The sequence below is a fragment of the Cervus canadensis genome, chromosome 21 (genome assembly GCF_019320065.1).
Source record: "Cervus canadensis isolate Bull #8, Minnesota chromosome 21, ASM1932006v1, whole genome shotgun sequence".
NCBI classification, from domain to species: domain Eukaryota; kingdom Metazoa; phylum Chordata; class Mammalia; order Artiodactyla; family Cervidae; genus Cervus; species Cervus canadensis.
In genome coordinates, this window is record NC_057406.1 from 47,278,641 (window position 1) to 47,290,982 (window position 12,342).

General features: G+C 40.0%; 1 protein-coding gene across 20 annotated transcripts in view; it reads right to left on the minus strand.

Moving 5' to 3' along the window:
• ANKS1B (ankyrin repeat and sterile alpha motif domain containing 1B) overlaps positions 1-12,342 on the minus strand; it is a 1,065,346-nt gene that overhangs the window by 302,207 nt on the left and 750,797 nt on the right. For all 20 annotated transcript variants that reach the window (XM_043440436.1, XM_043440451.1, XM_043440445.1 and 17 more), the window contains one exon: positions 3,220-3,372. In XM_043440436.1, the coding sequence (XP_043296371.1) occupies positions 3,220-3,372 (153 nt within the window). The remainder of the gene's footprint in view (positions 1-3,219; positions 3,373-12,342) is intronic.

The window sequence follows — 12,342 nt, forward strand, 5'->3', positions numbered from 1 at the left end:
TCATACAACATAAAATATCAACACAAAAGTGAAAATAATATTAATGATGTTATTAATGGTCATGGCACACACAGAGGTAAAACAGAGCTATTGATGAAATATCAGCTTCTGCATACAAAGCATAGATTAGAGATTGTAAAAAACAGTTATTGGCAAAGACGTCATTTTCTAGGTCTAGATGCACATGGGCCTGTAAAACTGGCAATACCTTATGTCTTAGTTTACGCTTAATTTCTACTGCTGACAAATCTGCTACTAAGATATGAGATTTCCACTACTCTCCCCTATGCCTATACTTTGGGTAACTTTGTGACTAAAATCTTTATTAGGTTAGTTCCAATAACTTTTTTTTTTTCAAAGGCGTTAATGTGCTCCACCAAGAAAAAGACCTTGGGGGATTTTTTGAAAGATCAAAATTTCAAATATATTTGTACTTTTCAAGTCACAACATTGTGTAGCTTTCATTTTCTCAAGAACATACTTTGAATAAATTTATAAATACACTGAGAAAGTATTACTAGTTGTCTAATATCAAGTACAATATAATGTACTCGCGAGTTAGTCACTCTGATTTAATGAGGCTGAAGTTGTTTGGAATCACAACAGTCAGCTTTCTCACTCCTTGTTCTCCCCCCTCTCAGCAGACCTCTGCATCAAAGACAGGTTGCATGTGCTTTTCTCTCTTCGTTCTGCACAGAACGGCACTTACTGGAGCCACTGGGTTTCTTTAAAACTAGCCACTCATTACAAAGGTTCAAGATGCGACTTTCCCTAAAAAGCTTTGCTCTTAACCAAAGTGACTTTTGGGCTACAAAAGAATAAGTTATGGATACTTAATACAGAATTACTGGGTCCATATGTTATATATGAGATTATCTTATATTTGAATACCTTCCCTGACTAGTTGGAATAAATAAAAGTCTTGAGTTTGGGACCAGTAGAAAGCATTATAAGCCAGAAGGTACACATTATGCCTGTCTCATGTTAAAACCCAACAGCCCTAACCATCAAATGAACTACACTTGCAGCAGCTCTAAATTAGGGCATAAAAATTTTGTTCTCTGATTTCCAAGTCTAAAGGTACAGGTGTTTTTTCTCCATAATAAGTGTATTTATAGAGTTAAATGACTTGCAAAGCCTCCTCAGCAAGAGTGTGAACTTGTCCATACAATTGTCACAAACTTTACATTCAGTTCACTGTAAGGAAAATATACTGGGTTGGTGTTAGATGCAGATGTTGTACTCCAGGCCCAAGGAATCTGGTCCCAAGATTTAAAACAGTGACCATGTTTTCCGATTCTGATACAGTGCTTATGACAGCGCTTCTCCCTAGATTGGAGTCAGACTGTCTTACAGCAAATGTACCTATGGGGATAACGCTTAAAGAGTCAGTATGGGTGGAAAAGGTTATTGTTCTGTCCCAATTCAAGACTGGCTAGCCCTGTGGGTGGTGGTTTAACACCCTGAGCCCTGGCATTAAACATGAGGCCTTGTGGCATCACTGCCCTGCAGTCACTGCAGGCATCCACAAGGTCTGGCCACAGTGGCCAAATGGGAATCCTTTGCTAGTACACAGAGCCCTGGGGAGAGTGTGGGTCCAAGCTCACACCTTAACTGTTAGCCCCAGTACTTGACTTTTGAGAGACATATAGTCTTGCTTTAACGATCGTTGCTTCAATGAAAACATTTGATAATAGAGTTCTATTGGAATCTATTCTTTTTTTTTTTTTTGGAATCTATTCTTTTAAGAGGGATTATTGCTAATGTTAGTTAGGTGAGTGACTCATGAGCTATCTATACTAAGTATTCATTCTTCAGTGGGAAGTGATATTATTCAGAAGATGTTACACAGATATATTTATCATTGGCAAGAAAGCGACTTAATTGAAAGCATGTTTTCTTGATCCACAGAAGAGCCCCCTTTACTAAATGGCTAAGAGTAGCCATGAGTGTCAAGTTCTTAGAGGAGAACTGAAGTCTTCTTGATGCAACCGAAAAGCAAAACGGTCTCAGTTGCTTCCACTGCCACTCAGACTAGCAACAAAATTAATCAGAAGCTTTTAGTCAGAAAGTGAGTTCCTTCTGAAATGATGAAAGCCTTTGTGAAAGGATAAGAACAGAAAGCTAAGGGTGGTTGATGGTGCATTAGAAGAAGGAGCCAAGAATTTGTCCATTTAAAGTGATTTTTAAATTAAAGAACAGTTTTTATAGATGTTCCAGAAAAGATATTAAAGCCAGACTTTTAAAAGCAAAGAATAATTAGTTACTACTAATTAACCATCATTTAAAATAATTAATGACATTGAGTGTAAGAGACCAGACTTTTGGAGAAAAAAATGTCATAAAGAGTAGAAGAGAGTGCTATTGAGCCAGCAGAAATTATTTGCTTTGTCTTTCATTTTGTGAATGCTTTTTTCAGTTATAAGAATATAAAACTTAAATCTAAGAAATTCTCTAAAAGAGTAAATGATTTCTCACTTTTGAAATGCTCATGATGCCAAATAAAATATGAAAGCATGATGATTATGCTATCTTTTCAACTCTTTCATGTCTTTATACCATTAGAAATAAAAATAGCAGTAAAAACAAAATGAGAAAACTACCAGTATCAAAATCAGTTAAACAGATTTAGTTGGTCTCTTTGGGCTCAAATACAGCAACATTTGCTGGCCAATTTTTACAGAAAATGTATGCCAAGTGTACGCATAAAACAAACAATTTAAAATTAGTTATAAGCCTTGGAAAATACAATGTTGATATTACAGCAGTTTATATAATAACAAAAAAAGCAGCCTCTTCAAGTATATGGTTTATATATGCAGTGAAGGAATAGAGACAAGGAAACATAACAGATAGAAAACTAAAAATGATGACTTTAATCTTAAAAAATGAATAAGAGCAAAGAATAGAATGGGAGCTGATTTGTTATCATGTCCATATCCTAGAGTGACAAAATTTCTTAAAATGGAAATCCCAAAGCTGCTTGGGAGGTTTCCTGAAATAATGTAAAACACCCTGAAAGTCCTCTTAGTCCTCACTCCTAAACTTCAAAAGATAATGACTGTGGAGCTTGACTAGAACCAAGAGAGTAATATATTCAAAACAGAAGGCATATCCATAAATCCTTGTTGGATGTCCAGCTATGAAGAGAGAAAAAATTACCCACCTATGGTAAGAATCATCAAGGGTTGAAAAGGTGTCGTTAAGAGATCAACTTACGTTAATAAGTTCAACCTCCCAGATTTTTTTCAACAGGTCCATCGATGTGTAGCCATTAATTAGAAAGGCTTTGGTGTAGTCACCTAGTTCAATGGAATCCAGCCACTCAGCCACGGAGGTGGGGTGGTAGCCATCATGGCCAATGGGTCTCATCTGTAATTAGAAAAGCACGTCAGGATTAATTTAAGCTGTTTACTTTGCGTTCCAACAACAGAATGCATCTTGGAAATTTATCTGATTTGAAGCAACAGATCTTTCTAGATAAGAAAATAAGAAAACCCAAAATACTTGAGGCACAGTTCTAAATCATTAATAATTTCACGCTGAATTAGTTTTCAAAGATGCACCCAGAAATTTCCAATTTAGCGGCTAAATCAGTTCCACATTTGAGAGATCTAAATATGTCAAACTTCTGTTGTAGACGTTATTGGCATTCTGATGGACGGAATTTAAAATGATGTCAGTTGAGCAGTTTTAAATTCAGTGCTGGAGGCACACGGAACTGCACTCCCAAAATGTAGATGATAATTCTCATATGCACAACATCAAAGCATGTGAAAATACTGCATGACTCAAGCGTCCAAAGGAATTCATGCTTATGCAAGACATGTATTGTAGGTAGCGCAAACATGCTGGAGAAACATACCGCTGTGGTAAGCCAGTCAAGAAGAGGCTTTTGAGTGTTTAAAGACCATGTGTTCTGCAGACTCTACGGTATGTTAGACGTGAATAGAGAACTCGCTGGCAGACAGATTCCTATTTTTTTGTCAGCTATATACAGATTTTTTTTCTTTTACTTTTTTAGGAGAACAAAGAAGTGTGACCGCAACATGATGTTTCTGAGTTTAAATTGGAGTGTGAAAGTAATTTTAAGCACGAGAAACTTCTGGCTTTAAAATTTTGTATGGATTATTCTAGTCTTTTGGCTTTTATTTGAAATTTTAGTTGAGTTTGCAATTCTTGGTTTTTTGAAGTAACTCATTTCTGACTTGTGCTGCTTTGCATGCCACACCTTACATTGAATACTTCAGTTATTAAGGACAGCCAGCACCTCATCAACTTGATGTGGTCCTTCAGTGAGATTCAGGATGGGAACGGCAGAACTGGGCAAAATGCAACATAGATTTTCCTCTTCCTTTAGAGTCAAGGAGATTAAATATTAATGGAAATCTATAGGATTTTGATTTTGCAAGCAGAGAAAAGATTAGTCTGAGCATCAGGGATTCAGATTTTAATCTCAAACATGTTAGACTTTCTGTCATTATGCAGTGTCCTAATTTTTGAGATTTTCCTCATTCCTTTTCTTTTGGAGAGGGGTGCAAAGTGTTTATTAGGGATCAAACATCTGTGAAAGAAGGGATGAAGAAGTAGGAGTGGGCAGAAGAGGGGCCAAAGTATGATGGAGCTTGATGAAGCCTCTGTGAACCCACTGGAGCTCTGGCACAGTTTAGGCTATTAGAGTGTCCTGGGCATGGCAGATAGGAACGGGCCTTTGGGTCCCACCACTCAAGTGGATGTTGCTGTCCTGGGAGGAGATGCTCTGGGGTGGGCTGTCTGCCATGCAGGCAGACCCTGGAGATGCTGGCAGCTGGCGGCTGTCTGCTGCCCACCCTCCCCGAAGTCTGGCAGGTCCTTACTTGAAGGGAGATACAGATGGTACATGGCCATGTCTTCCAGAATAGCCAGGACCTTGATTCACCAAAGGCTAACTTCTTACTACATTTGGTTTTTGCCTTTCACTCTATACCTACTCACTCATTCACATGCACACAACATCTATCTTTTAAATTTTAGATGAATTATTGGGAAGACATATCTCCTGAACCATTTGCAGACATCATGAAACTTTATCCCTGACACTTTATTGCAATGCCCCAAAAACAAGGACGTTCTCCAACGTAGTCACAGTATCATCACCCCCAAGAAATCTAACATTGACAAAATGATGTTACCTAACATATAGTTAGTATTAGCATTCCCCAAAAGTACCCAAATTGTCCTGTGTAGCTGTTTTTGTTTTTTCCTAGGCATGAACAAAGGTCAAGGCAATTATATTTTCAAGTACTTCTACCTTTCTTTCTCTCTCTTTTCTTCTTCTGGGATTATATTTACTCCTTTTAAGTTCCGTTTTCTCCTTTTATCTTTCCTATTGTTCCACTTCCCAGTCTGTTTTCCATTTCAAGGTTTAAATGTCCTGTCTTGACATTACCATGTAATTCATTATTTGCATTGGCATCTAAACTGCATCAGATTTTTGTATTTCGCTTTTACATTGCTTGACTCATTTTAGCTACTCATTAGATGTTTGTTCACATAACACTTAATTCAGTGTTTATTATACAGTAGTTACAAATGTAAATGACAACTCAGGATTTGCAAAATGAAGTTTACCAGCAGTTGCAAATAACTGGATGTTATCTATGAGTAAAATTGGCAACTAGGACCCAAAAGCAGAGGCTCCAAGGTATTAAATACTTTCACATTCTTCAGAGAATTAAAAAAATACTGGGGCTAGAGGCATTTTCCAGGACTTATTAGGAGGTGGCTGAACCAGCTCTGCTACCCTGAATAATCACCCCAGCCTCAGGAAACTCCCTGGCCGTCCCAGTTAATACAAGGAAATAACTAGAAAAAAGGGAAGGAGGAATGGAGAGAGAATCATTAGGTTTGAAATTAGTAGCTTGCCAGGGAGGTCTTTCTGCTAGCGATCTGAGAAGCTGACCACTCCAGCCGTGATACTGGGTACAAACTTAGAGCGTCTAGGCGCATCAAGCTGGGGCAGAGGCATATGTCCCACACCAGAGAGCTGTGCAGTAGGGTCCTCAGAGGTCACCCTGGGTATCCACACACCATTCCTTTGAGAGAACACCCCGTGGCCACCTGCCACCCAGAGGTTGTTAATGGTCAGCAGTAGTCAAAGAGCAACGATGGGAAACCCGCCGGAGCTCTGCAAAGCAAACCCAATTAACTATAAAGAAGTATGCCTTCCCCCAGGTCTCTCCTTCTTTAGCATTAGGGAATTTAGAGTCAGAAAAGAGAGAGGTACCAGTCCCTTGGGGGAAGACTAAATTGGGGTGGGGGTTGGGGAAGAAAATAAAACTGGAGGCTTAAATGGATAGGAACTTAATTTTTAATATTTTATATAACTGTAAAGCTATTGGATGTATGTGATGTGAGATGGATGGATGTGGATGGATGTGGATGGATGTATGGATGTGAGAGTTGGGCTATAAAGAAAGCTGAGTGCTGAAGAATTGATGCTTTTGAACTGTGGTGTTGGAGAAGACACTTGAGAGTCCCTTGGACTGCAAGGAGATCCAACCGGTCCATCCTAAAGGAAATCAGTCCTGAATATTCATTGGAAGGACTGATGTTGAAGCTGAGACTCCAATACTTTGGCCACCTGATGCAAAGAACTGACTCATCTGAAAAGATCCTGATGCTGGGAAAGATTGAAGGTGGGAAGAGAAGGGGATGACAGAGGATGAGATGGTTGGATGGCATCACCGACTCAATGGACATGAGTTTGAGTAAACTCTGGGAGTTGGTGATGGACAGGGAGGCCTGGCGTGCTGCAGTCCGTGGGGTTGCAGAGTCAGACACGACTGAACGACTGAACTGAACTAAACTGAAAGCTATTGGAGACATCTGAGATAACATTAAAAATAGTAAAGAGAGAACCAACTGAGCTTGACCGAAGGCAGGATTGGAAAAAAAAAGTCCCATCAGTTTTGGCAAACTGCTCAGAAATCTGGTTACTCCTATGAGACAAGTTCTCCCGACCAACCTTAAGGAGGCGAGGGGGAGGGAAACAGCTGGTGGAAAGATGAGAGATGGGGCAGGGCCACAGAGCAAGTGTGACGAGAGCCTGGGAATGAGTACCCTGATGCACACAGGGGCAGCCTTCGTTCAGTCGCTCAGTCGTTAGACATTAGCCCGTGCCTCTTCTGATGAATGTTGCAGAAGAACAGGAAACAAAACAAGTTAGAGTCTCTCCCTCATAGAAATTATAGCCCTATTTAAATATGCGAGCAGATGACCAATAAATTATACCATACCTGAAGAAAGGAAGCTATTAGTGCTGAAAGAAGTTACAAAATTAACTTGACACATATTTAACGACATGCAGAATGGTTACTGTGCTGCACAATAATTTCCTTCAAAGCAATTCTTCCATCTGTTCCTTCACTTCTGTTCTCCCTGCCACTACTCTGTTTAGGTTCTTATTGGTACTTATAAAAACTAATGCAATAGTCTTCCACTTGGCCTCCCACCTTTTTGATCCAGCTTATACTATGATGCTATATCAGTCTCTAGGCTCTTAAGTCAACCCTTGCACAAAATCCTGTAGAAGCTCCTTCTTGATAAAAGCCCAAAAGTCCTTTTCCAGCATTCTAGGACAACTGAGACCAAGTACAAAGTTATCTTTTCAACCTCATCTCACACTCCTCTGCTGTATGTAAACTAACACATATAATTAAACACATCAGTTTGTCGAAACAGTATGCTAAATTGCTAGCCATTCCGTGAACATGAACTGTGCGTGCAAGACACATTCATGTCTTCGCAGATATCATTTTCCATGCTTGGAATGATTTCTGCCTTTATTTCTACAGTGTTTCTCTAGGACTGGCTTCCTGAGCTGTAAGATACAAATTTCCAACTATTTGTAAAATATCTCATATAGATGTCCTATAGTATCACCAACACAAGCAAAATGTGTTTCCTTTGGCTCACAAGTGCCCTCCCTCTGTATTCCCCAACTAAGTTAATGGGAACATCACACCATATGCAGTCCCATGGGCACAGGGTCCCATGTGCGGCAGTCCACAGGGTCACAGAGTTGGACACGGCTGGGTGACGGAACGACAACAGCACACCATCACCCAAGCAGAGGCTCAGGAGTCGTCTAACTTTCTCTTTTCTATTTTACCTCATATCTAATTAGGCCAACAAGTCTTCTGCATTTGATTTACAAAGTGTCTTTCAATTCAATTCTCTTCTTCCAAAACGAACTTTGGAATGTGGCAGCAGTATCTGCGGCAGCATTGCAAGGATCGTAGGACACAAGGTCCGCACACTGCCTAGCGCAGTTTTGAATATATGTCTTCAATAACTTTCCTTCCCTCCTTAGTGCCCTAAATGAGGCTCATGCTCATTTTGGAACTGTATATGTTGAGTCCTTTGGCTGCTAATCTTTTCAGCTTCCAATCAAAATTCTTCTTTCCTCTGTCACGGCTTCCTTTTCTTTTCTACCTTGTTTCTGAAAGAGTTTATGCCTGCTAACCTCTTTATACTCCCTGTTTCCACAGTTGACAGTTACTTTTTAAAAATATACCTAACAAGGTCCCTCAAGTTGACTGAATCATTTCCAATTCTTTGCTTTCTTCCTGGATGAGAATTATACCTCTGTGCCCTTTGCCAATGAATCTGTACTGAATTTAACCATCTCACTGATGTTGGCCGTGTACTTTCTTGGCCAGTAGAACAGGTGGAGCATCAGTGTGGTGGGTCTCTAGATGAGGCCTCTGCACTCCTGTGATCCACTTATCCTTTTGTGTTCCTATGCTCTATTATAAGAAAAACAAGTGCTGAGTAGTTCCACAACTGCTAGCCCTATGAGAAAGATGAAGACTTGTGGAGCAAACCTAAATCTAGGCTGAAGCTTGGAGTCTACCCTAGCTCTCTGGAGCTTGAGTGAGTCCACTTGAAGTTAGCTGAATCATGAGGAAGAAAAACTATATGTATATTTTGTTGCTATAAACCACTGATATTTTGACATATAGGGAACATGGACTAATAAAGTCACTGTTTATCTCAAGACTCTTGGTGTGTGTATTAGTCTGGGTTCTCCAGAGAGACAGGATTAATAGGCTGTGTACATACACACGCATGAGTCTGAAATCTGGCAAGTGTCACATCTGCAGGGCAGACTAGAGACTCAGGGAAGAATTTGCAGCTCAAACCTGAAGGCAGCCTGGAGCAGAATTCCTTTGACTTCTGTGGGGCACCTCAGTGTTTTTCTCTGGTTGGATAAAGTTCATCCACATTAAAGGGCAATTTGCTTTACTCAGTCTACTGATTGAAATGCTAATTTCACCTAAAAAATACCTTCAGAGTGGCACCTAGAATGATGTTTGACCAAATATCTGGGAACTGTGGCCTAACCAAGTCAACATATAAAATATTCCAAACTCTTTAATTTATGAATCCACTGGCAAATTCATCTACATGAGACTAAGAGAGACTTGGGAAGCTAAATTAACGTCAGCATCCTGTCCAAGCTGTGTGCCTCTCATCTAGTAAACATCAGTGTACTGTATTTTCACTAATCCTAAACTAAGTAACTCTTTATTTTACGAGTACAATTGTTGGGGCATAATCTACTGTATTTCTAGTACAAGATGGGACATGGATAGTCAAGATTTCTAGTACAAGATGGGACATGGATAGAGGAGCCTGGCGGGCTACAGTTCATGGGGTTGCAAAGAGCAACTAACACTTTCAGTTTCATAGGACAGTTAGGCTAGAGTCAGGTGTCATCCACACTTCCTTCTTGAGTGCGTCCACAGGAAGCACGGTGACTGCTTTCTCACATTGCCAGTGGTGATCCTCTTTCTCTCAGCAGGCTCATCGGGCAGGACAAGGCTAGGCAGAGCCAGCTCGAGGGGCTGCCGGGCCTACTGTATTGTGAGCATGAATGGGCGTCAGGCACAATCCGCAATCTGAGAGGCAGAGTGGTGAGCAGGCATGATAACAGGTTTGCAACTATTCAACTAAGTGAACCCCAAAGTCTGGGGAAAACCTAAGCTGGAATAGCAATCAGAGACAGCAGGGAAGAAAGCTTGTCTCAGGAGAATGAGGATATGTTGGTACATTTCATCAAAGATCTTCCCTGTTGCTCATGATGTCTTGTTGATTCTCCCCAAATGGGCATTGACTGTCCTCCAGGAGCCTCTTAAAGCAAACTTGGCCTCAGACGGGACACAGTGTTAACATCACAGGCTGCCCAGCGGGCAGAGATCACTGACCCTAGGACGGTGCTCTGCAGTGTCCTAAGGCTTCAAGGATTGTAAGACAGCTAAACAGCTGAGGTTCTAAAACTGCCTGGACTACTTCAGTTGAATAACTCATATTTTAAGTGTCTTACAAGATAAGAAGAAAGCAAGCTTAAAAAAGAAATATTTGAAAACCACTGACCTAGAAGGTTTTTTGTAAGATCACATGATCACTATAGCTTTATTTTCTATTAATATGTTAGTTTTATTTGAAATATTCTGGACTTGTCACATATGTATGGACATACATATATATTTATTATCTGTCATCCTTTCTGCCTGAGACCAGCTTCGTCTGTTCAGACATGGATAATACTTTATAAACTGATAGAGCCACAAGATGAAAAATATAAAAGAGGAAGGCAACAAAAATAGAAAAAGGAAATAAAAATAAGGGAAAATGGAATTACATTGTAAATGGTTTGGGATTAAATTTAAAAAATAGTTCTCAATGCAACAAGTTATGAAGCTGGCTTATGACACCAGCATGGTAATTAGATCAAGAGAATAAGAAACCTAAAAAATTCAGTGACAAATCTGGCAGATATTTTTATGTTTGAAAGTGTTACAAAATTGAGACAGAGCCCCATTGTTGTCCATCAAAAACTGTTTTCTCTTCCACAGTAATGGGGCTTCAATTAGGCTCATATCTACTTAACTAGATATGTGATACACTAGCTTTTCTTCTGGCTGCTTCTATGAGAATACCTTTGAGCCTATGGGATGCCACTGAAAGTGTTAATGTAACTTCCAGATCACTTTTAACCTAAAAGATTCTTTGCTCTAGAGTTTCCTTTTTTGGGGGGGAAAGGTCTTCTCTTGAGCTGAAACATCTGTGTTGACAGCCTAGCTTTGGTCCCATGGGCAAAACAATAGTATAGAGTTTGGGAAATGTCTCTCAAATTTTAATGTACACGAGTCATATGGGAGACCTTAGCCTTCAGGTTCTAAGCCAACAGGTTGAAGGGAGAGTGAGATTCCGCATGTCTAACAAGCTCCCTGGCAACGCTGACATTGTCAATCTGTGAACCACTCTTTAAATAGCAGTACTTTAGAGGATGATAGAACAACAGATGGAAGGTCCTGGGTCCTGGGTCCTTCCAGAATTGCATAGAGCAGAGTGCACATGCAAACCTGGATTGCTCACTGTCAGATTATTACAGGGGAGAAGTAAGCATTCTATTCTTTAAACCACAAGGAGGTCTCTAAGTCAGTGCCTTAGCCTTTAACAAAAGCAGAATTAAAAATTAAATAAGGTAACTTCATGAAGAACATTTAAAGGAAGCCTGTACTTCCATTTGACAGTACACTGCACTGTCTTTTATTTTGTGAAGCCATAAGTTTTCATATCTGTTGCCATTGAAAGAAACTTCATTTCTTTTAACTGCCTTTGTTGGCGTCTTTCTGTCAATTGCACTACCATCCCTTTGTGACAACAATGCCAGGAATAAGAGGTGGAAAAATGTAGGAAACCTCAAGTTTCTAGCTTTGATACCGGTGGTATTACCAGCTGAGAAAGAAAAGAAAATAGAAGAAAATGACATGAATAATTTTGAGATGTGAGAATTTAAAGATATTGGGGAATAGCAATGTTAAGTTTGGGGGAGAAGTCTGAGGAGACCTGTGGCCTTGAGCAGCAGCACAGACCGCTATATGATCTTGAGTAAGCTCCTCAAACTTGCTAAGCATCCATTTTCTAATCAGTGTTATGAGAGATAAAAAAGAATGTCTACCTCTGAGGGTTGCCATAAGTGTTCAACAATATAATGCAAGTAGTGTTTAGTTCAGTGTTCAGCACAAAGAAGCTCTGGATAAATCTTAGTTATTTTTATGACAAGTGGGAGCTGAAGTCATGCATGGATGGAGCTGAAGAGGGTATGCAGTAGGAAAAGAAGTGGCCTGAGGACAAACCAACATTTTCAAAGTAAAGGATGCGGATTATACTCACGAGACTGAAGAGAGAATAGTCGAGACAACAAGAGAAGAGAGGGCAGCAGAGCTGTATGGAGGCTGCGGGCCTCGGTACTGGGATGTGTGAAGAGGTCTGCTGCGAGGAGGAGGGAGA